The sequence below is a fragment of the Ciconia boyciana genome, chromosome 1 (genome assembly GCF_034638445.1).
Source record: "Ciconia boyciana chromosome 1, ASM3463844v1, whole genome shotgun sequence".
NCBI classification, from domain to species: domain Eukaryota; kingdom Metazoa; phylum Chordata; class Aves; order Ciconiiformes; family Ciconiidae; genus Ciconia; species Ciconia boyciana.
The window spans coordinates 87,284,100-87,308,573 of NC_132934.1; the positions used below are offsets into that span (position 1 = coordinate 87,284,100).

General features: G+C 50.0%; 2 protein-coding genes and 1 long non-coding RNA gene across 5 annotated transcripts; 1 reads left to right on the plus strand and 2 right to left on the minus strand.

Moving 5' to 3' along the window:
* Positions 1-637: 637 nt before the first annotated feature.
* Positions 638-4,726, minus strand: PTMS (parathymosin). Its single transcript, XM_072879920.1, has 5 exons — positions 4,065-4,726; positions 3,302-3,373; positions 2,448-2,529; positions 2,224-2,288; positions 638-1,606 (listed from the first exon to the last, which is right to left on the minus strand). The coding sequence occupies exons 1-5, from the start codon at positions 4,110-4,112 to the stop codon at positions 1,556-1,558; spliced, it is 318 nt and encodes a 105-aa protein (XP_072736021.1). The 5' UTR covers positions 4,113-4,726; the 3' UTR covers positions 638-1,555.
* On the plus strand, positions 3,920-19,471 carry MLF2 (myeloid leukemia factor 2). 3 transcript variants are annotated; one of them, XM_072879892.1, is made up of 11 exons: positions 3,920-3,983; positions 8,741-8,807; positions 9,280-9,367; positions 12,776-12,849; positions 14,780-14,906; positions 15,364-15,399; positions 16,901-16,954; positions 17,380-17,505; positions 17,852-18,011; positions 18,100-18,340; positions 18,882-19,471. In XM_072879892.1, exons 3-10 carry the CDS (start codon positions 9,344-9,346, stop codon positions 18,276-18,278), a joined length of 780 nt encoding a protein of 259 aa, XP_072735993.1. In that variant the 5' UTR covers positions 3,920-3,983; positions 8,741-8,807; positions 9,280-9,343; the 3' UTR covers positions 18,279-18,340; positions 18,882-19,471. The 3 variants fall into 3 exon arrangements, with proteins under 3 accessions (XP_072735993.1, XP_072736001.1, XP_072736010.1); XM_072879900.1 differs by lacking the exons at positions 3,920-3,983; positions 8,741-8,807; positions 9,280-9,367 and adding an exon at positions 12,402-12,549; XM_072879909.1 differs by lacking the exons at positions 3,920-3,983; positions 8,741-8,807; positions 9,280-9,367; positions 12,776-12,849 and adding an exon at positions 13,112-13,208.
* On the minus strand, positions 8,431-12,393 carry LOC140659814 (uncharacterized). Its single transcript, XR_012045234.1, has 3 exons — positions 10,504-12,393; positions 10,338-10,407; positions 8,431-9,672 (listed from the first exon to the last, which is right to left on the minus strand). It is a non-coding gene; the product is annotated as an uncharacterized lncRNA (long non-coding RNA).
* Positions 19,472-24,474: the final 5,003 nt, after the last annotated feature.

Below are 24,474 nucleotides of genomic sequence, written 5' to 3' on the forward strand. Positions count from 1 at the left end.
TTACAGCTCCCAGTCTTGGTGGCTCATTGTGTGATTGCCAAAGTACAAGTTTAAAAAGGAAGAAACGCTAACAGTGACTTTAAAGGTCTGCAAAGATAAAAAGGCAAATGCTTGATAGGTGTCTCCCAGGCAGCTGGTGGGACAAAGAACTGAAGCTGTTGCCTCTTAAAACACTTCCCTGTTGCTGCGACTGATGCTGCGTAGGTCAAGCCTGAAGCCAGCCAGGGCACGGAGGCCGTAGGGAAGCATACAGTTACAGCAGCACTTGGCCACGTCCAGCAGCCACAGCTTGAGTTCCCTTTCTGAACCTCTGTTGTCTGGTGCTGAGGCCTGATTGCAGTTTTGAGAGCTTCACAATAGCCCTGGAGCTTTACCTTACATTTGTGCCATGCCCTCGCTGTAACTGCCTGGCTGATGGAGCCACGCAAGAGGGCGGGAGCAGGACCCACACATGCTGGTCTCCCCACCCACGCACACAGGGGCTATTCAAATAATTAACACAGGTCTTTTGACTAACTTAGGGTTCTGCTTTCTACCTGCTGCTGGTCAAGCCACCCCATCTTTCCACAAACCAACTTCTACCCATCTGATCAGAACACAACCCAAGATGTACAGACACAACCGTCCACACAAGCTGTTTGAAATATTTTTAAACGCTTTTATTTACAGTGCTAGTTGAAAACAATATATATATTTGTATCTATCATCCTCATGATGTCTGTGCCATAGAAAATGCTGTGGCTATATTGCCTTTAATTTACAAAAAATGGTCACAAGAAAATCTGAAGGGAAAAAAATGGAAATCAAAGTTTGGTCCTCAATTGTTTCTCTCTTGATTTGTTTTAAAAAAGCCTCCAAATTAAAAAAAAATATGCAGTTCAGATGAAATTCATATATAAAAACCTTATCTTCTGAAAAATTCACGAGGGCCAGCTTGCTGTCATGTAAACTTGAAAAAAAAAAAGCTTAAAATAAATTCCATCTCCATGTGTGGTTTAATAGAACCATTATTTGCTTGTATTATTTTTCTTTGTCTCTCAGGGTTCAACAGGAAAGGAGATGAGAGGAGGCCTAGGACTGGAAAATGCACCATGAGATCTGTGCCTGCAGCCTCCTGGACTCAGGGAAGATATCTGACAGCAGGTCTGGGGAGCAGAAGCTGTCAAGAATCTCAGTCATACTACTAACAAAAAAAAAGGAGGGCAAGTGAAAATGGAAGAAGAGGTGCTTGCCACGTGAAGAGCCTGGCACACGGGCCTGGCTAGGTTACCTACTGGGCCCCAGGAAACAATGAGATTCTTGAGGGAAGAGGATCATTTGTAAATGGGGCACAGCTGAAAGGGTGAGGGGGACTGGAATAATTTCAGCTGGGGAATGTCACAGATGGGCTAGATCTTCAGGTGAGAAGGAAACTGCTGTCTTCCCTGTTTGAGAGCATTTCTAATCTTTCCTCATCTGAGACTGTGTGAAGCCAGAGGCTAATGGACAGTGCAAGCACAGGCTGGAATGGAGGAGGAGAGATGGACGGAACAGAGGAGATGGGAGGCGGGGGGACTCAAGCTGAAGACCCATTTTCTGTCTTCTGTCTCTTTGGATCCACTTCATCCTATATAGAACACAAAGAGATAAAAAAGGAGTTACCATCAAACAGTCACCACACTAGGGCACATCATTTCTCCACAAAATTCTTACTGCTGCTCTTTCCTCCATATGGAAATCTCTGTTCGGCCCACCCTAAATCCACTCCTCTTTAAAGGGTCTTTGAGTGCCCGGCACAACTGTTCTGTTGATGGTCACAGTTAAGACATGGACGGCTGCATTTGGAGGGATATCCACACTGTTACTTTTGGGCAGTATAATAAGCCCAGGCTCACATCACTTCAGACAGACCCTGAGATCCACCCTTTCAAGTCCATCTTCTGGCCTGAAGCCCAGAAGTCACAGATGTTTGAGGGGTCATTGCCCAGCACAATCTCAAGCACCTTGACTTTCAAACACTCAGCACCATGACTGCTAATGTAAGGACCTGGATCCTACAAGGAGTCTACAGGAGTTTATTATCCCCTTGCCACATCAGATTCATTTACCCATCTGCTGGTGAAGCAGCAATGAGACCCAAGGCCAACTTGAGATGCTCAGCAATGGCATCCACGCAGATTTGATCAACACATAGCAGATAACCTAGTTCGTTCTTGCTGCCATTGCTCTCACGCTATCGCTTACCTCTTCCTCCTCTGCAGATCGTTTTTCTGCATGACCATCCTGCTCTTGCCCATTCTCGTCTCCTTCTAAGCAAAAGCAAGAGAGGAAATCACGGGTTAATTGAAGTAGCATTTAAGGGAATGTAATCTCACAGTCAGAGGGCTCAGAGGAGGAATTTCCCTCCGTGATTGTCTATTCCCCCACAGCCTGATTCCTCCCATTCTCCATATACCAATTATTCCTACCTTCATCCTCATCACCACCTTCTTCTTCATCCACATCATCAGGATTCTCTTCCTCATCCTCTTCAGCTCCATTTTCCTCATCCTGAGTGAAACAAATTGGTCAGAGCGGAAATTGGCATCAGGATGACATTCCCATGTGCTCTTTGCTGCAAGTGCAAGAACAATCTCCACAGCTCCAGCCACTTCAGACTCCAGTCTCAGATGTCCATCGAGTGACCTCTGCGCTGTTACTCAGACACCATCATTCCCACCATCCCAGCTGAAACCCTCCTCCCAACCAGCCTTCTTTCCAAAACCAGTCCTCCCAGTCCCTCCCCACCAATATGCACCTCCTTGACTTCCACAAGCTTACATCCCAACAAGCTGCTACCATCCCATCCCAACAACCAGAACATCTCCCTGGTTACAGGCTAATGACTTAGCCCATGCTCGTAGCACATCTGCTTCCAGATCCCTTCTGACCTTCATCAATCTGTGCATTTCGTCACTGTTCCTCCCCCCACCTTCTTCAACTTATACTCCTTGTGCATCTCAGGATACTTCAGTAGGCACAGGACCACATCTCCTGTGCCACCTGCCTCCTAACTCCTCCTTGCCCTTGTCTCCATTCCCTTTTTTGACCTTTTTTTCTTCTCACTGGGCCATGCTATGCTAAGTCTTTCAAGGTTCGTTCTCCACATTTATCCTATTGCTCGCTCTTCATTTGCCCCTCTCCCTTATGAGCTCCCCAGGCCTGTCCTCTTTCTTAATCTCCCATATTCCCTTCATATTCATTACCTGCAGCAAACCAGGCTAACCACCCCATATAAAAACCTCCTAGATGCCTCTAAATCTATCCCCCAGAAGGGCTTCACCTCTACTATTTCCTTCTTCTTTTCTTTGTGGACTGTTTTCTCCTCAAGTTTTTCCTTCTTCTCTTTCATTTCCTATATGCAAGATGAGAAAAACCATTCCGGTTGTCAGCGGCAAGAAAATAAAGGACTGGGATGCTTAAACAAAGAGGGTTTAAAGGAGGTGCGGAGCAACGGTGAGGAGAGAAAACATATTAGGCATTATATCTGCTCTCCGTGACAAAGAAAAAGCGGCGAAAACGCGTCAGAGCTACTCTTAGACAACACACACGTGGAAACCAGAAGTACGGAAGAGTTTAATGGTTTTTTTTTTTAAAAGAACCTTGTCCGTACTATCGAGGCGTTTCCGGCCCTCCCCCCGCCACCCGGGGGCCCGCGCTTTGTGTCCACACAACTTTCCCCCCCACCCCCCCCGGTGGCCCCGCCGCCGTTAAACCGTTCTCTAACGCCTCCCGCCCTGACGGGAGACCCGCCGGCGCGATCCCCCGCCCGAGCCTAGCCGAAGCCAGCACACGCTCCGCCCTGCCAATGGGGGGCAGGGGCGGGACGGGGGCGCGAGAGCCCTCGCGCCCCCCGCCCCGCCCCCGCCCCCCATTGGCCGGGCGGCGCGAGAACCCGCGCGCGCGCCTCCCGCCGGCCGGGCACCTCAGACGCTGCTGTGCGGCCCCGTGGTGGAACGACCAGGGTCGGTGCCCTTCATCCACCCCCAGCCCCCTCCCCCCCCGTCGGGAGCGGGCCGGCCGGGGAGGCGTGGGAGGTGTCTCACCTTAGCGCTCAGCTCCGCCGGCGCCTCTTCGACGCGTTTTTCAGACATCCTGGCCCGGGTAGCGAAGGGAAGACGCCGGTGGGAACCGTCGGAGGGAGCCCCGCGGGGAGAGAGCGAGGAGGGGCGGGGATCAGAGGCGGGAGCGCAAAGTCTCAGCGATGCGGAGGTGGTGGGCTTCTGCCCCGGGGGCCAAAGTACCAGGGTCTCCCGCGGTGGGGGGATACGGCGGGGAAGGGGATTTATACACCGCCCGGTGACGAGGGAAGGAGGGACCTGGGGAGGGAGGGGAGAGGGACGGGAGGCGGAGGAGGGAGGGACGGGCCGCGCCGCGCCGCGGGGAGGGCAGCCGCCAGAACAATGTGCGCTCAGCGCTTTACAAGGGCCGGCGGCTGCCCGGCAGCAGGGGTGCACCGCAGCCCCTGCGAAGGCGCCGCCTTCCCCTTCCGGCGCCGCCCGGCCTGTCAAGGCCAGGCGGGGGCGCGAAGCGCGAAAGCCCCTTCCGCTGCTGAGCCGTGGGCTGTGGCACCGGGCACTGTCCAGGGGGAGCAGAGCCCTCTGCCCGCCGCCCCTGCAGCACGACCGGGCGAAGCTGCCCGTACAGCCTGGCCGCCCCTCCCGGAGGAGACCCAGGAGGGCAAGGAGCGGTGCTGCGGGGCCGTGCCGGAGGGCAGCGCTGGCGACGGCCGCTCTCACGCGGCCTCCTGCCTGGAATTTTCCACTCCAGCTGCCCGCCCGCCCGTCCTCCCCCCTCTGCCTGGAAGCGCTCCCGGCGGTGGGGCTACTCCTCCCTCCCGCCCGCCCTGCGGCCCGGCCCTGGGCCCCCACGCGGGAACCCGCCGGGGTGGGGGCGGGGCGGGAGCGAGGCTGCTTTTCCCGCGCTCTGTCGGCGGCGGAGGGAGGGGGCGGGGCCCAGCTCGCGCGCGCGTCGGCGGGGCAGTTGGGGGGGGGAAGGTTAGCGAGCGCGTCGCGATTCCCCATATAAGGCGGGGATTAACGGGTGGGCGCCTGATTGGGCTATTCAAATGAGCTGTCCGCCTAGCAACAGGCTTCCCATTGGCTGTTCAGGGTAGGCGCTCTGGCGGAGGGAGGGGGGTGCGCAGGTTGCTGCAGTGAGGAGGGAGGGGCCGCGGGCACGTGGGGCGGTGGGGAAGGCGCGCGAGGGACGGAGGGCGTGTGGTGGCGGTGGCGGTAGCGGTAGCCAGCGCTGCGCCCGTCCCCGCGGCCTGGGAAGCGCTGCGGGGTGCTGCTGGGCTAGGCTCCCGCACGGGGCTGGGCTGGCCTCCCCTCCGGGGGGGATGTCCTGGCTGGCGTCCGGGGCGGCTTGTGAGGACAGGGGCTTGTTTGGAAGCGCCTGGGCAGCGTGGGGTGCGGGCAGCCCCTTGCGCGCAGCCGGCGCTTAAACTGGGGGAGCCCTCGGTGGCGTGAGCGGGGCTCCCCGTGGGGCCGCACCCCGGTGTCCTCCTCAGCCCTGTGTGATACCCCACGGTAGCACGGCAGGTGTTAGAGCCAGGGCCCCCGTGAGTCCTCTCCTTCCCCCGCCCCCGCCGCCGCGGCGGGCGCTGGGCAGCCCGAGGCGGTGGTGGGGCCCCGCTGACGCTCTTCGCTGGGGGCAGGTCCCGCTGCCAGCCCGGCCTCCCGCTCCGGCGGCGAGGCGGGGCGAGCGGAGGGCCGGCCGGGCAGCATACAGCGTGCAACAGTGACCCCTGCCGCCTCCGCAGCGCCGTGCCCGCCGGGCTTGGAAAGCGGGCTCTTCCCGCCTCCTGCCCGCGCCCGTTCCCGGCCCCGGCCGGCCGCGGAGGCGTTGGCGGTGCCTCCGGGCAGGGGGCGGCCCGCTGAGAAGGATCACCACCCGGGTGTGAGTCTCCTTTTAAGCAAAAGTCCTTTCTGCAGTATGGCAGGTTGTGTCTTGCAGCTGCAGGGATTTGTTGCTAACTAAACAGATATTCCTATAGCTGCGCTTCAGACCGTTGTTTATCAGCTTGAGCAGATCGGGACGACTAGATTCCCTTTACCTTTCCCGGAAGATTTATATTGTCCCACTCGTAGTCACAGGCACACTCAAAAAATCTGCATGCATTTGCAAGCCTCCGTACAAAACTAGGCATGCACATGAGTACATACGTATGTACACGTGTACACAGCCATTCTCACAGGTACAAGGCAAGGTTATTAATCCATCTGGTTGGAAAATCTATTTAGGCACACAAGCCCTTCTTATCCTTCTGATACAAACTCAGTAAGTCTCTGTGCGAAGTCAGGATTTAGAACTGGTGCTCTGAGTTTAATTGAATCTGTTTTCGTTTGAGCATTTAATAGAAAAAGCAATTGGTGGAACAGGGAGGGTAATAAGTACGTATCTCCTGAAGGAAAGTATGAAAGAGATTGGGTAAATTACAATCTGTGTGACAGGGAGGTAGGAGGTCCCCACCTTGTCATCTCATCTCTTCTGCAGCTACAGCTGCATCTCTCAGATGATCTGGCTAATCTATGTTCTTTCTAGCTAGAAACAGTGCATAGTGCCTGCCCCAAATAAATTGTCATGTAACCCAGACACACACATTTAGACCAGTCCAGAAATATCAAAGCATGAAAACAGATGCATTATTTTTCCCCCCCTTCTGTTTCATAAGCCCCTCTGGCCAACTTCTCAGGTGTAGCTGCTATCGGCATTCAAGCCCTAGTTTGGTTCAAGTACCCCTCTTTCATCCCTCTCTTCTGCAAAACCAAAATCTTAATTTCTGGAGCTATGCCCAAAAATGGGATCCAAAAAAATATATAAAGTGGCCAGATGTTCCTCTCTGCTTCTGCTTGTCAGGAGGTGCGTGGCTCATGGCTCTGCTGTTCTCTTCACCAGTCCAGGTTTTTAATCCTTTCCTTCACACGCTCAGCTACTGAAGATGAAAAACTACATCAACACGCATCCCTTGGCAGAGACGTTGTCACAATAATGCACAAACAGGCCTTGACACAACATCCTAGAGGGGAGAAAGCAAGGATTATATTCAGTGATGTTGCTGTGCCCAAAGCACATTGTGGACACAGACAGCACACCCACAGATGCAAATAGACAAGCACCTGTTTGTGTAAGGGAAGCCTGTTTCCCACAACCTGTAGGATGGGGCCACTTGGTCAGCTCTACAAACCATTGTGCCACCTGTGACATCTCCCTTCCACCAGCACTTGCAGTGTGCAGCCCCATATTTTGCCTTCCATGCTCCCCACCATATACTCTGCAACTTTTACCTTGCTTCTCAACTTTTGCCTCGTACCTGTATTCTTGGCAGCGTTCTTCCCGTGGCCCTCTCCCTGGCTTCCCTTTGCGACATCCTTTATCCCGTGTACAAAATTAATCTCGCATCCTCCCTCTTCATTTTCCACGTGTCCCATTTCACCCTGCATGCCTGCATCAAGTATGTTTTTCCCCTTAAGTCCTATGTGAAACTCTTCTTCATGCCTTGTGACATGCCTGCTTCTGCATCCCAACTCTTCTTGCCCTTCAGATCCTGATGGTGGGATTCCCTTGGCTTCTAGTGTGCAGCTGCTTCGCTCACGCCCTGAGGGCATCCTTTAACTGTCTCACCTGACTCTTCCCTGCATCTTTTGTTCCTCCGTCTGATTTGCGCCACTCTGCATTTCACCTGCTGGATCGATTTGCAGGTTTTCTTTGCTCCCCTCTCCCATCTGTGTTTTTCCCTTTGTCGCAAATGCGAGTATACTCATTGTGCGGTCTGCAGATGAGAGTCCCTTTTCAGTATGTTCTGTAATCTTTGCCTCAAGTTGCTTTGCCAACTCAGCAGAATATATTCCATCCTTTTTGGAGTCTTATGTCCTTACACAAAATGAGGGAGGTGCAGAAGTTACATAATATATCATCGTTTGGAAACATAGACAATATGTGTGTCTGTCTGCAGCCCGGAGAACAATATGGATGTAATTTTCTCTGTACAATAAGTTACAATTTTTGTGCTGTACGCCGTTTGTGCTTTGTGTTTATGCAGGTGTGTGCATGTGTTTAGATGCAGTACATACCTATTTGTGTACAGTGGTGATATTTTCTCTGTTACATGCGTTTACTTTTGTGAGTATAGTTTCTACTGAGGCATGTGTTAAGCTTGCACATGTGTCTTCATATGTGAGCATGTGCTTGCATATGTGTCTGGGCTTTCATGCATGGTATGTATTTTTCTGCTTCTAGCATATGCAGGGTGCATGCCCCTAGAAGCAAATATTTATGCATTTTGTTGTAATACCTTGCTAGTCTTGTCACTGTATTCTGCTGGGGGGGGCGGGGACTTTGTTGTTTATGTTGAAGGCAGACTAACTCTGAGCCATTTTCTGAGCATAAGCAAACCACAATACTGGGTATTTCAATAATTTTATTTTGTGAGGTAACTCATAAGTGGTTCCAAAACTCTTCCAAACTGTTTGTTGAACAACAAATGAGCAGAAGGTTGTGTATTTGCATTAACTTTTCTTAGATTTACATAAATTCAGAGACAGAGAGTATCTGTCCTTGTACTTAACGGTGAAACTAGCAAAATCTTAATGTGCGGCAGGAATGTGTTTGAATGCATTTATGTATTTAATCCACACTGTCCATCTTTCTGTCCTGTGTCCATTAAAAACCCAGGCAGATAATCAGTTTTGTTCTTCTTTCATGATGCTGTATCCTGAAGTCAAGAGGATAATACCCAAGAATTCAACCACCGGCCAACTTTGCATTGGGAAATGGCTTCCTGAGAGGTAACGCATTCAAATAAGCACTATGAAGGGCTGGGAAGCAAGGTAGGTAACACGACAAGAGTAGAAGGGAGTGATGAGGGGTGACACAGCCTGTCAGAAGATTGGAAAGGGAAGGACGGTTTTGAATCATGATTTTTGTGAACCTCTCTTTGCTAACATAGCACAGATGGAGGTCGTGGTTCTCACTCACAGTGTGACAGACACATTCTTAACACGAGCAAAATATTCTGAAAGTAATCGCTGCCACGCAACACAAGCTGCAGCCACCACAAGCTGGCTCTAGCATCCCAAATATGAACCGTCACATTTGAGGATCAAATCAGAGCCGTCCTTCACTCAGGGTGCCCTTCATCTGAGGTCAGAGTTAGTTGTTGGGTGAGGATTACATAAGACACACAGATGAAGGGAACCAATGAGGAAATGGCTGTGGGTAGCTCTGACTTCTGATAATGAGGATTTCTTTGTCTTACAGGCATCCACAGGGGCCCGGGAACATTTGGACGCATTAAGAAGCCGTTGCTGTCTTCCTGGCCACAATGATTGGTCCCTGGAAGCAGCAGGTAACAAGGCATGATTTTTCAGCGTAGTGTTTATTTACCTTCACCACGTGATACTCGGTTTGCTTTTAAAATGCTCCCCTTGTGGCTGCACCCCGGCTGACGGTGCCGCCAAAGGCGACGGGGGACGCTGGGGGGAGGTGGCCTGGCAGCACCGGGCAGTAGGCGGGAGAAGGTGGAGTTGAGGGCAGCGGCGCCATTCATCCCTCTTCCATTTTGCCCTTCGCTCACCTCTTCTTGGCTCCCTGCTGAGCTCCTTCTTCCTCCCCTTCCCCCATCCTCCACCGCTTCCAGCACAACCTGGGCAGCTTAAAAAAAAGAAAGAAAGGAAATGGAGAGACGTAGGTAACACCTTTTATTAATGACGGGAAACAGAAGCAGCCTAAATAGCGAACGTGACAGGAGGAAGATTGGAGTCTTGCTTGTCATTCACACCCTCACGTGCTTTGTTATTCTAACCTAGCAAATGTCCATCCCCTTGGTGCACGTTAGACATAGTGTAGTGAGTACTATACAGAAACCTCTCCTACAAATAGTGCAGGAATACAGCTTCTGCATTCCTCGGAACTGTGGGCTTGTCCACATTCCACAAAAAAAGGTTGCGTTTCCAATTCCTCCTTCCAGGGTTTCACCCAGCGTTAGCCACCAGCACGATTCTTTGCAAGCTAGATTCCCTCAAGATTTGCTGAGGTGGTAGTATCACTGGTAATGTAGTCTTTGGTAACACACGTTCATCAGGTGTAAGGACTGCCCGTAAGGCTACAGAAACATCCTGTAAGACTCACAGCCTCAGCCCCCAGTCTCATAAACTCAGCCCTTTGGATTGCAGGCCACTTGCAGAGGAGCAGCATTAGGGACAGAAAAAGGATCTGCAAAGCAGTGTGTGTTCCAAACTCCATTCCATTCCTTTCCTATCTCTGTGTTTGGAAGGCAGCAATTCCTGACTTCGTATTTGGAAAAAACTGAGTCCTACCATCTCTAGGACATTCCAGGAGTGGGAGGATCACTGGTATCTGGGGGCAGCAAGTCATTTTATCCCAGATCTGGGGGGAAAAAAAGAAAAAAAAATGCTTACATTCTTGCCCAAGAAGCTCTTTACCTGCCTTTGAATCCTGCCACTCAAGGTCAGCTCCACATACTCTAATCAAACACCAGGAGAGCCTCAGAGTCAAAGGAGAACACACCAAACAGGAAATGCCTTCCAGACTGGACATCTCTGAGGGATGACTCAGGGCTGCAAAAGAAGAAGCAGAGAGGCTGAGACAGCATTAGTAGAGGCTCTGTATGAACTTCAGTGCTCACAGATCAGCTCTGAGCTGATGACAGGAGAGTGGTTCAGCAGTTCACTTATGAACAGCCTCCCTCAGGAGCACTGCCCAAGAGGTCTGTCACTGCTGAGCCTGTGCCCTGCCCATGGGATGTGTCTCCACCTCACAATCCTGCACCACTGTGCTATCCACAGCTTCCATGTTGTGGACATTAGTTTCAGCCTCTGAAGAATGCGCTTACTAGATACACTGGGGGACATCTGAAGAGTCTTCTGCATACGCACAGGCATGGGCCTCCAGTGAGAGGTCCTCTATCCTTTCTGGACACCAAGCAGTTTTGAGACCCGCTGTAGCATGAAGTATTGCCAAGTCCCCTATGCAGTCCACCCCAGGTGAAGCATGCTGCCCGGTCATTTTCCTCTGTCAGACTCTGACATCCAAGGACATGGCTCCTGCCACAACCCAAGAGTTTGATTTCTCAAGCACATCTTGCAACCTGCTACTTCCAGCCTTCTGGCACGGGTTTAGTCTGGCTCCTGCACACAGCCAGCAGGACGCAACAGTCAACAAAACCACCGCTAAGGAAGCCTGCGCTGGTCTCAAGATGGAATGAGTCCGTCTGCTCTCTTCCTTCTAATCCAGTGGAGCAGGTGGTAGCTGAAGGCAACCAGCATTCCCCCAGGATGGTGACAGAGGCTGTCACCCCACCAATTTGTGGAGGTTCCCCGCCACTGCTGTAGGGGCACGCACTGAGTACCTGCATTCCGTGTGTGGTTCCCGGCGGCTGCCCAAGGGCAGTGGTGACCCTCAGCTGGCTTACAAAGTATCCTCCCCATTTCTGCCAGGCAAAACACTGGTGTGCATATGCTGTCCATGCTCTCAGCGCAGGCAAGCGGATCTGTCGGTTGCCCCCTGCAAGCCCAACGCTGCGCAGGAAGCCTGGGCTCAGTGCTGTCCCTGCAGCGGCCCAGACGTAGCTGCAGACTCTGGCAGTGAACCAGCTGGGCACCAACCACTGGGGTTGTCATTGTGGTGAGCTGCCAGGTGGCAACCTCCATCTCCTCTATGGTGTCCCCTGGCCAGTGAACATGGCAGAGGCACCCATGACCACGCTCCCTCTCGTTCTGATCCTTCAAGCGCTCACCTCGCCCGTCAGCCACCCCTCCTCTTACCGAGGCGGGACGTGAGCAATAGCCCTGGTGCCTGTCTGCCATCGCCTCTGCCCGAGGAACAATGGCCGCTTGTGACTGGGGCATGTTTTCACTTGCTGCCACCTGCAGCTTGCTCCCGGACCCACCAGGCAGTGCCGCGCGCCGGGCCGCGTGGCGTTAGCGGCACCCCACCGCTCCGGTGCCCGCCGCTGCCGCGCCGAGGCCTCCCAGACGGTAAAGCAGGCTGCAGAAGCCACTACACCGGCGTTCGGCCTACGACCCCTCAGGTCCGGGGCGTCTTCCTCCGGCTGGCCCCGCAGAGCCGGGCCCGGGGCGCCCCGCTGGCAGCGGCGCGGCTGCACAGGGTGCGGGACCGCCCTCAGGGCGCGCAGGCCGGCCTGGTGGTGCGGGCTGCGAGGTGGCGGCCCCCGGGCCTCCCCGCCGCGCCCCGGGGAGCGCCTGGCGCCAGGGGGCGCTCAGCCGAGCAGCCCTTCCGGCCTGGCCGAGCTCCGGGGCACGACGTCGGCGCGAGGCGAGGGGCGGGGCTCCCCTTTCCAGCTCGCCTTCTTCTGGTAAGCGCGTTGCCGCCCGGGCCGCGGTGGGCGCGCATGCGCAGGGCGAGTCGGCTGGCGCGGGCGGGGCGGCAGGGGCGAGCTCGGTCCCAGGCCGCGATGGGCGCGGAGGCGTGAGCGGCCTTCAGGCGTCCTGCTGCCGCGGAAGGGGAAGAGCTGCGCCCGCCACTCGGGAGCCACCGGCGCGCCAGCAGGCAGGGGAAGGGGCGCGGCGGACGGGGCCGGGGGCGGGGCCTGGGCCCGGACCCGGTGCCGGGGGGGCCGCGGCGGGGGTTCGCGGTCTAGGGCGCCGTGGGGGGAGCGCTGCTATCACCTGCCCGGCATGTGGGCGAGGCAGGAGGCGCGGGGCGGGCGGTGCCGCTGCTTGTCACTTCCCCGCCCTCTGCCCCTGCTGTGCTCATCCCCCTCTCCCCTCCGCAGAGGCCGCCCCGGACCGAGGGAAGCATGTTCCGGCTGATGAGGGATGGTGAGCCGGAGGACCCCATGTTTGCTATGTGAGTCGAGCTGGGCATCCTATTGGGGGCGCGGGGGGCGGCACGGCAGGAGGGGGGTGGGGGGGCTGCGGCAACAGATCATCCCCGGGGGGCTGGGGGGGCGGGTGTGCCCTCGCGTCCGAATAGACGGGCAGAGGGCCCTCTGGGCTGTGGGAAATACCGCAGCGCAGCAGCTGTGTGGAGAAAAATACAAACATTCTCTTAAGGGGCAGCACAGGGAATAACCTGGTTCGCGTTGGTCTGATTTCTGTAATATTAGAGTGTGGTCTTGGAGGAAAGCATAATTACATAAAGTGGGCTAAAAGGCATTGCAACTGTCTGAGGAAGAGAGACCTGGAATACCTCATCTTTTTCTTTGCGTAAGGATTTTTTTTTTCTTATGCAAAGTAGTATTTCAGTTCAGATGGATAAAATGTACTGTTCTGTCCAGGTCCAGTGTTTGTTGTTGTTCTGCACAGGAAATCGTTAATGGAGCTGGAGGAGACTGCTACAGCAGTTGTCAAGTTGTAAGGAACTAAGTAAAGAGAAGACAACAAGCAGTTTTGAAACACGAGTCTTGAAATCTAACAAAGATCCCAAGAACTCTTCCTGGGATTCCTTTTACTGAATGTTTTTGTTTCTGACCGCAGTCCAGAAATTGGATGCTATTGATAAATTTTGGCAGTGAAACTAAGTTGGCAGTCCTTGCCAAAGCGGATAAGGAATAGACTGTAATATAGTAAGAACTTGATTATGTTAAGTATGGCACTAGTAGAAATTTGGTGGAATTAATTTATGTAGAAGAATAAAGTCTGTTTTTTGCTTATAAAATTGGTAATCAACAAGAATTTTATAGCTGTAACCAGCTGTAAACAAATTAGCAGCAGAGGAGACCTTGATGTCCCAGTTAGTCACAGAATGCCTGTGTGTTCTCATTGATGTGCCAGGTATGAGTCTAGCTTTTATTATGGGAAGCATTTCCAGGAGAAACAGAAAAGTATTGGTTTGTAGTAGGTGCTTTTGTGATCTCAGGAATATTCTATGCTGTTGACATTATTCACGCTGAAGAGGCACAAGTGCAGACTATAAGATGTGCAGAGAAATGCTATGGTATTTCCCAGACTTTTTTTACTGTGACCATTTGTCCTTATTCTCCTTTTTCTCTCCTTGCTCCTCCAGCATTTGTGAATGTATACAGCCCTCCAAGTGGAGGCTGCAAAAGAAGGAAAGGAAGGAAAACCAGTTAGGGACCCCAGTTATTGTTCCTTTTCCCTCTCAAATCTGCAAAAGCCATTTGTGGTCTCAACCTCTTGACAGGTGTACACATAACATTGTAGGAAAATAGCAGGTGAAGACTACTTGGGGCGGAGGGATGTCATACAGTGTCAGGCCATATAGTCCATTTTGGAGGTGTCAGTCTTGCATTTCAGTGTATTTGTGCTTGTGTACGTGAAGGGGTGAGAGGACAATAACTAGGAGTGTGTGTTCTCTGGTCCCATTAAGTGTAGTCCTCTCTTTGCAGCCAGGAGAATCTTCGTGCACCTCCCTGCAAAATGAAGAACTGTTCTTCTAGAAGGGTTTAATTGTTTAGCAAGAGCTGTTAATGTAATGGGTTTTCATGGTACAAGGGCAAATGAGTATGAAGTGATGGTGCTACCTGGACTGCATATCTGAGAAGTGGCTTTCATCTGTTAGAGCAGTGAGGTTCTGGAATGGCCTTGGCTGTGCTTGGCCCTAAAGCTTTAGTGGGAGCAGAACACCAAACTACTTCTGAACAGATGTCAGAGCCTGAAAGGGATTCTGTGGTGTAATACCTTCTATTACAAGGAATAAGATGGGATCCAGAGGTCCATTCCAGCCTCAAGGATCACCATAAGCAACACTGAGTTCCTGGGATTCTGGATTTTCAGCCATCCCTTCCTCACTGTTGTTCTCTCAATCTTTCCAAAAGGGACCCTTTTGCCATCCACCGGCAGCACATGAACCGCATGCTTTCTGGAAGTTTTGGGTTTGGCCCGCTGCTTGGCATCACTGATGGGACCACACCTGGGGCTCGCCAGGCTGGCCGTAGGATGCAGGTAAAAGAGGGGCTGAGTACAGGATAGGATTTCTTAAACTGTCTTGTTAGCTTCTATCTTCCACCGTTATTGGGTTGGGCATGCCCCTCGCCTTCACATGGATGGTGGGCGCAGAATTAATCTCTAAAACAGTGGTGTTCTTGTCCTTTTCTTTACTCCGCATGCATTAATACATTGAATGCAACTGCGTTCTAGGTTGAATGGGAGGAAGGGAAGAAATATGTGTTATTTTGCAAGCACATAAATCAATATAACTGGGAGAAATTTAGCCTTCTGTCTGGTTTGTTAGGGTTGATATGGTTTGAACTGCCATGAGTCTGTGGGGCACTTTCTTGATCTGTTGTTTGGGTCTGAGTGTTCCCAGTTCTGTTTCTGAGGATGAGGGTATTCTGAGGAGGATCTATTGTTTGGCTGTTGCAAGGTCATGCTCTGTTCTGTTTTTCTGTTGTCCTGGCAGGCAGGAGCTGTTTCACCCTTTGGGATGCTTGGCATGGTAAGTTCTCTGTTTTTCTGGGTCAAATTAGAGGCTTTCCAAGTAGTGGCTCCATACTGAGATTCATGAGCACTGTGTGCAACTGATGCTAAAACGTAGCCATCTGTGAGCAAGACCATCTATCCTAACGGGTAGTGAGGGTGGGAAGGCATGAAGAGACCAGAATGAGCTCTAGATTTATAGTAAACAGAATACAGAAGAGGGTATTGAACTGAAACTGCAGTCAGCTGGTTTCTCTTGAACCTCTCTCATTGAGTTGCTACATGACTTCAGGCCTTTCCCTTGTTTGCCCTCTAATGTTTTAATCTAGTCTGTGAGTTGTTTTAGAGGAGAAATTCTAACTCTGTTTACATGGGGAGGTTGTATTTGCACCTTGACCAGAGAAGAGCTCTGTTATAGCACAATATTTCATAGGAATTGGGACAGTTAATATCCAGGAAGAGCAGATAGTCTCTTAATAACCTCATATGTCTGAAAAGAAGCTTTGGATCTGTTTGGAGGTAATGGAGGAACTGTGACAACGCAAGGAAAAGACTTAGCCATCAGTAGGCAAAGGAGATTATTGAACCTCCTTTGCCAATGGTGGTGGATGGAAAAGCCAACAGAATACTTCAGATGAACAAGACTGGAATGAGAATGTGTGTATGTGAGAACACCATGCTTGGAGCGTGCTGATCTCCGTCATCTACTAAAATAATACAGTGGAAATAGGTTGTTCCAGATCCCGCAACTTCAGCTGCCTTGCTCTGCAGGATTGCCTCAGTGAAAGAGACAAGGCATCCTGGAATTGTTGTAGCTCAGAGAAGGACTAATAATGCAAAAAGGTAGACTTCAAAGGATAGTAAGATTGCGTGTGAGTACTGCTCTGCTGGAAACAAGAACAAGAGGCTACTCGAGGAAACAAAAAAAATCAGCAAGTTTAAACTGACATAGTAATTTTGTTTACATATTGCACAATTAACCTGTGAGACCTGCTGGCCCAGTGTATTACTGTGGCCTTTAGGTTTACAGGATTAAAAAGTCACGTGTTTGTAGGGAAGATAAGAAAACTTGTTATTATGTTAGAAAGAATACAATCAATGGAAACTTCCTTGTGGTTTAAATTAAGAGTTGACAGTGATGAGGTGAAAACATCACCAAGGATGACTGTCTTATAGTTAAGATCACTGTAAGCGCATTCCTGAGATTTCTTGTCTTAGTTTTGCTGAGTGCCTGGACTCACAAACCCCAGTGCATTGGGAGTCACCCAAACTAAAAGAACAACCTTTGCCATATCCAGAGATCTTGAGAGCCAGAACAGTTGGGCAATGCAACCTGAGAGAATGGAGAGAACAGCAACCCCAAATCCTGTTTTTTTTTCTGCACTACTGAAAGAAAGGGAAAAGAACAAGTTTTTTCTTCTTAGGCAGCAGGTTTTTGTCCCTTGCAGATAGTTTGTTGTTCTTTCCTCCTGTATCTTTCCAAACTGACTATTCTTGTGTTCTCTTTTCCTTTTTATCAGGCAGGTGGCTTTATAGATATGTTTGGGATGATGAACGACATGATTGGAAACATGGTAAGAAAGCTCCATAAGCCAGTCTGTATCAAGGGGAGTACTGAGGGCGCTCCTGCCATCCTCTCTAAGGTCTCCCATCTTACTGTGCTGCTTTGGTATTGGCTCTGCTCAAGCTGCCAAGGTGGCAGAGGCTGTAAGCTTTGCTTGCTGACCAATATGGAGTGATAGAGAGCTTGTTCCTGAGGCGTATCAGCTGAGGGCAGGGAGGAGAGATGGGTGAGGAAAGAAGTGTGGGGGTATGCTTACTTAGCAAGAAACAAGAATTAATTTAACAGGAAGGTGTATTCTCCAGAAAGATGGACCCATGGGGATTATATTCTTCTTCTTGTAATTTCTTCCTACTTCATCGTATAGAGAGAGAATTAACTGCCATCTCTTCTTCCCTCCCATTCCTTCTTTGTACCATTCTCCATTTCTTCTTGCAGGAGCATATGACAAGTGGTGCTAACTGCCAGACATTTACCTCCTCAACTGTCATCTCCTATTCCAACCTGGGTGATGGGCCCAAAGTCTATCAAGAGACCTCAGAGATGCGTTCAGCACCTGGCGGGGTAAGGAGGAGGCTGCAGTGCATCTTCCCAGCACAAGGCTGTTGGTTTTGCTGTGGGTGGATAGACTTCATTTAGTGGCTCAGTGCTGGCCACCCACAGCACTTCTGCTTTGCAGTTGGTTGCAGTTCGAGGAACATGTTGTGACTCACTGAACCATGCTGAGGGCCACTGGGAGGGGATGGGAAGTGCTGGCAGGGGGGAATCCATTTTTCCCTCATCATTATGTTGCGTCTGACATCCTGGGAGTGGTGGCAGTGCAACATGAATGAAGTACTGCAGGCAAGAATCAGAGTGCCTTATGGAGAATGAATTAAAATGTTGATCCTACATGGGAATCTGCCCTCAGATCCGTGAGACTAGACGGACCGTAAGGGACTCAGACAGTGGCTTGGAACAAATGTCAATTGGACACCACATCAGGGAGCGGGCCCACATCATGCAGAGGTCGCGGAACCATCGCACGGGTGACCAGGAGGAGAGGCAGGACTACATCAACATGGATGAAAGTGAGTACTGTCCATGTCCTCCTCCCAGCAAACCCAGGTGCCGCCTCCCCACCTCCTCTCCATCTGAGCTTGTTCTTTCCTTACATAGGTGATGCAGCCGCATTTGATGATGAGTGGAGGCGAGAGACATCCCGTTTCCGGCCACAGCGGGGGCTGGATTACCGACGTCATGAAGGCAGCAGTGGCCGCCGAGCTGAAGGGACTCGTCTTGCGATCCAGGGCCCTGAGGATTCTCCCTCCAGACAGTCCCGTCGGTATGACTGGTGAACCCAGAGCAGACGTTGTGGGGGGTGCAGCATGGCCACCCCCAAACCTACCTACATGCTCTTGTAAGTCTTAACAAGTTTTTTTCCTCATCTTCCACTGCGCAGTTGCCTCTTAGCCATGTGATTTTTTTTTTTCATTGCCCCAGTCTTATTATTTTGAAGTGTTGGTTGGAAATGGGTTTTCCCACTTAATCTAGAGAGCAGGGGCAGGTGGGAGTTTTGAGGAAATACTGTTCTGAATGGGAAGGTGGAAGATGTTTAAGTTTCTCTGTCATCAACAAAAAAGTGTGGTGTCAGCCTTAACTGATGGTTGAAATGGTATGAAATGATGTAGGATCACAATCTATAGAGTATTTATACTCTCATTGTATAGAACTTAAAGACCATGGGCTGTCGATCCAGTTTGAAATATAAGTAAGTGCTGGTGTCTGCTCTCCTGTGTTTTGAATAGGGCTCACTAGGATGTGATCTAGTGCTTGAAAAGGGACTTTTTTTCCTTTTTTGATGTCTAGACATGAGGTTTAAACATGTCTTTATCTGTCTTCTGTGCTGCTTTCTGGTCACCTCTTACTCTTTTTATGTTTTCCGTTTCCCTTCCTCCCAGGTACAGACAGTGAAACTCTGAAGCCCCTTCAAAGCACCATTTGGACCCTCCTCAAATTTAGTATTAACCTCCCTCCCACTTAAGAATTGAAACAAAGCAACTAATCTTCTGCATTGCTCTTTTTTGCCCCATTTGGGTGCTGCAGTGGGGTATGGGGAAGCTCACTGATGTGCAAGGAACGCATCAAATGCCCATTCCCTTTCTGCTCTCCTTTGGTTCTGTTCTTTCTGCCAGTAGTGGTGGGCATGAGGAGCTGCCACCTTGCCTCTTCCATCCTTTCCACTCTTTCTGTGCTGGGTTGGGCTGGTTCTGAAGTTTGTGTTTAGTCCCCTGTGAAAGAAATATGAGGGAATTCTGCTAGAATGCCGTGTTGGTCCCCTCACTGGGACAGAGGCTTTGATTCCCCTCCTGCTCCTTGGTGCAGCTATGGATAAGCAGAAGGATGTGTGCGTTAGAGAAGGGAGGAGCAGAACAAAAGCTGGATCAGCCTGTGGGCCCCCCTGACCCCTCTTCAGTCAGCTCCCCCACTTTTTTAATTTGTGAAACTTGTAACTAGATGTTTACTGAATAAAGAAACAAACTGTAAAGAATTGTTGGATCAGTCTTTACCTTCAGCTAACCTGCTGTCATACCTGTGTACCTGCTGTGGAATTGAGTAACCTCTTTCATATCCTTGGGAAATTGCTGAGGAGAAACTTGGTGTTTAATTCTAAGGCTTTATTTTCTTATAGAAAATAGCCTTATAGCCTTCCCATATAGTTACAAAGTGAGATAATGCTCAACACGGAAATTGTGAAAGAAGACCCAAAAACCCACCGTTTGCAAAAATACCCTTTAATTGCTGTATTTTGCTGTGCACTCAAGGGAGATTGGTTGGTCTTTCTTGCTGCCTGGTCATCTGTGCAGCCCTGAATTGGGCTGCTGGGGTTCCTGCACAGCCAGGGAATATTTCCATTATTTTCTCATTATTTTTTTGCAACTGAGGCTGACGTTGTTACGAATGACCTTTTCTTAACTGCTTCAGTATTAGATGAAACTTGAGAAGCATTAGAAATACAGGACTAGGGAAGACCTCCTGGGTTCTTGGGCTAGTTTCCTGCTCCAGCATGCACCCTTATGTAAACCTTTTCATCAACTCATTTGGAACAGAAGGCAGGAAATTGATGCATGACTCACACTTGGAAGTGGCATGCCGGGATCTTGCTGTGTATCCCCATGTTGTATATATGGGCACTAACAGAGGGACAGACACCTCGCTGAGGACTGACTTGCCCTGCAAAAAGGATGCAGAATCCAGCCCCTGAAAGCTTAGGGCAGAGTTTGCATGTGTTCCACCCTTCAAGGAGGTGCAGGGCAGAGCCTTAGCTGGTGGCAGGCTCTGTCCCCACTTCCCTGCGCTGTTCTGTCCCATAGTGAACCCCAGTAGGAGTCCTGGTCTTGAGGTGATGGCTCCATGTCCGAGTGCAGTTGGAGAGGTCTCCGGCATCTGGGAGGGTGAAGGGAGGGATCTCAGTTGAGACAGTGAAGTAAGTGTTGGAGGGCTTGGATAAGCCAGCTGCCTCTGGGAGTGGACTGAGTTTCAGGAGACATCATAGTCAAGGCAGGCCCTGAAGAGAGCAAGGCTGAAGGAGGAGCTACACAGAAAAAAGCAGGGCTTGTGAGAGGTTTAGTGGAAGAAAAAGTCATCTTGGGGTTGTCAGACTTTGAAAGAGCAACAGCAGCCTTCATCTCAGTGGTAGTCTTGAGCTGATGCAAGATGTGGGACCTGGTGTTTTGATCCAGCAAAGAACCATCTGAGCTCAGAAAGGTGCTTAACAGCATCGAGATGGTGGTGGTAACCAGCCACGAAGTCCTGGCCATTCTTTGAGACAATGTCTGAGAGAGAATAGGGAGAAGGGCGTGGTGGTGGTGGGGATTAACTTTGACCTTTAAGATGCGAGGATCCATTCCTCTTTGGGCATGGAATTCCTAATCTTGACCTAATCCCTAATCCTTTTAGCTGGATTCAGCCTCTGCACCCTGTTGGGTGCCGTCCTGCTTACAGATCTGGGACCCTTGCGTACACTCTGTGGCAGGGGGTGTGATTTACCCATCTGCTTGTGCCTTGCCAGCTGCTGTACAGTAATTTCCAAGGTCTCGGCCTTCTCCAGGCCTAACAAGGCTCTGGTGGTCTAGGGAAATGGAAAAGAGGTTCAGTTAGAGGAGGACCTTGTGTTAAGGCTGGGAAGCAGAGACAGGAGCCCAGGAGAGAGTTTTAAAGATCCCAAACCAAAAAGTAAGTACGGGAAGTGTATTGGGAGGGTCTCCCCTTCCCTAGTCCCGAGGCTGACATGGTATGTTAACCTCCGACTTCAGAGAGCAGGAGGTTTTTTCCCAAAGAAGGGAACCTGCCTTGGCTCCTTCAGTCCTGGGTCCAGTCCTGGGAGGCTGTTCTTTGCCTGCTGCATGGGGTTCTGCTGAAGAAGCCTTCTCAGCTGCTCCAGGTTGGCATCGATCTGGGCACGATAGTGCTTTTCGATCAGTGGCTTGAGGGACTCTCAAGAAGAGGAGAGAATGTGAAGGCAAGGAGAAAGAGGGCAGATCTGTATCCCAGCGGGAGTAAGATGCACTGCCACCGGTGCCTTTTGCTGAGTGATTGCATGTTGTGCTTGGGGCTCTCCCATTCGCCAGTACTCTGGTTTGATGAAAATTCACTTACTGATCTTTGACATAGGTTATTAATCCAATGGAAGAGCATGCAGAAAATTGCACAGACAACAAAAAGGTATGTGCGCACAACCAATGATTTACTCCTCTTCCTCTGTCTTTAGACAAGCTGGGAGAAGCTGTAAGTTGCAAGCAGGTGCCTGAGTCTGTGTGTGCAGCAGTGCTCTAATTGAGCTGCCTGAAAACGAGAACACGGGTGCAATCAGAAAGCCCACCTCTGTTACACCACCCTAACTTTGGTGTTTAGACCACACCTATGTCTGGTTAATTTTTTCCCATTAGTTACAGTTTCAAGTGAAATGGTTTCCTGTTAAAAGTACTCCACCTGCTGTATCAGGGCAAAGGGAAGGCCTGGGACGAGTCTCTTAACATTTCTGAGACATCTGTGACAGCTCTTCCAGCAGGATGGAGAAAGAGGAGGTTGGATGTTCCCAACATGAAAGTCAAACAGTGTTTGTTTAAGGTGCACAGGGTGTGGTTCCAAGTCATCCTTATCCATCTGATGGAGACAAAATCCATTCTCACTCCTTCTCCCACAGCTGTCATCTTCAAATGGGACTAGTTGAACCACCAAAGCAATGCAGTTCAGTGGTGCTTCTGGATCTTGCTAAGGAGCAAGTAGGGCACCGGGGGGGGGGGGGGACAGAGGGGCCTGCCGTTCTTAAAAGGGACAGGGGGCAGAGTTGGAGAGAAGCTGGAAACACTGGTAGAAAGATGGGTGACATAACCTCGGATGGGAGTGCATTAGCTACACACAACTAGAATATAAACTTAAGGGTTTTTTGTTTGTTGTACATTCAGTTTTCTGTATTTGAAAATTTATCATGAAAATAAGAGCCATTAAAGCTAGCAGGAACTTTGTCCTCAAATGTTTTTGTTGGTAGCCCTGAAGCTCTGTGCACCTTTCACTGCACTTTTTAAAGCATTGTACAATACTGAAGAAATAACCTTGTGCCAATATTTGTAAACAGTAAATGAGATGATATCCAGAGCTGTAATCCAGTTAAACTGACATTAAGTCAAGATAAGCAATCAAAAATGCAATAAATTTTAAAATAAAAATGGATGTATATGGTTTTATAATTTTCTCAGTCTCACTTTCTCAAAATTGTTCCTGTCCAACAGCTGTAGTATTTTCTGATTAAATCATGGGTTGGGTTAACAAAGTCACTACAGCAACCTAAAGTTAAAGATTACACCAGCACAAGGTATCTTATTTAGCCACACAAGCCTATTCCCTGACTTTAAAAAAAAAATATTTATTAAAATAACAAAAGGGCCAATATTACAAATTTTAGTTCACTGATAGATTTAAAGTAATGAGGGGAAAAAGAGGCCCCAGAAAATGAAATTATTTCTAGTAGGATGCTGTTCTGAAGCTGATGTTCATTAGTAATGTGATTAATGATCTGAAAGAAGATGTTAAACCAGTGCTGATGAAGCTTTCAGTAAGTATTTTTGGCTGCAGTGAAAGCAGAAAGACATTAATCCAGGAACATAAATGTAGTCTGTGCTCTTTCAAGATGGAGGACTGTTTTCTGGAAACTCTGGAGGAACTCCAAAAAGAATTAGGGGAGTGGGAGATAACCAAGTAAATGAATGTTACTTGCATAATTCCTCAGCTGTGGAGATGGGCTAATGCTTGGAGGCATTAGCCTGCGTTCACCAAGAAGGGAGGTAAAGTTTCTCCCCTGTATCGCAGTAGTGAACCCATTGTGTGAAATCTGAGTATATGACACTAAAAAAGACAACAAAGATTAGAAGGACTCAAGAAGGGAGCAACAAAGATGACTTGAAGCCTGGAAACACTACTGGCACTACAAGATCACATGAACTCAAGACTCTTGTGTCTGAGCTCATTCCACTTGAGCACAGGCTGGCATTACCTGTGTGGGAATGGCATTTCTGACAGTAGAGGGCTCTTTAACCTAAGCAGAAAACCTGCAACTACGTAATGATGGAATTGGAAATGAGATGCAGCCCTTCATGGGAGAGGGTGATCGTTAGAGTATACTTGGGTTTTCCATTTCTTGCTACTCCAAACCTAGATGGGGTGTCCCAGAGAGAAGTTGGAGAGCAGGCACAGGAATGGGGTGAGGTAGTTCTTCGCTACTTGAGAACCCAAACGATGTGATTATACCTGTCCCTTCAGGCTTTAAAAAATCTATGAATCGGAGAGGAAAGCAGGCTGGCACAGTACTCGACTGCAGGGGAGGGTGTGAAGGGGAAGAAGAGACCTGGTGACGTGATGGGGACTTCAAAGCACATGGGACCACAGAGCGAGCTGCAGGAAACTGAGCTCTCTGTGGGCACAATGGTTTGTTTGGGAAACAAATGTGCACTTCCATGGGGCACGAGTGTAAAATCCCACAGGCAAATGCCACTCCTGTGGCACTGACTCCAGTGTTGGAGAACAACAGGATTTAAAACATACCTCAATACAGGGTCTGGGTTAAAATCACTTGTTTGATTTTGCAACATTTTTCTACTTTCCAAAACACTCTAAAAAAATGACTTGACTGTATTTTTCAGTCCTGTCTTAAATATAACTATTTTTTTTTCCTCCTTGGAATTTTCTTTTTTAAAGACAACACTTCAAAAAATGTCCCCATGGGGACACTCCACTTAGGTTATTATTACTTCCACTACCTCCTCACATCTGGCTGTTTTGGCTGGCTGGGTTTATAAACCCTGAGGGCACTTAATACAAACCTAGGGGGGAAAAAAGGAGATACAAAGGAAGGGGAATAGAATAGACACTACCTATCTCCAACTGCTGGTGCCATAATGATCAGAGGTAAGCTGGAAGTAAAGATACTAGCCTCATGATACCCATTCCTTACTAATAAGAGAACAGGAGAACAAAGACTGCAAAAAATAACTACAT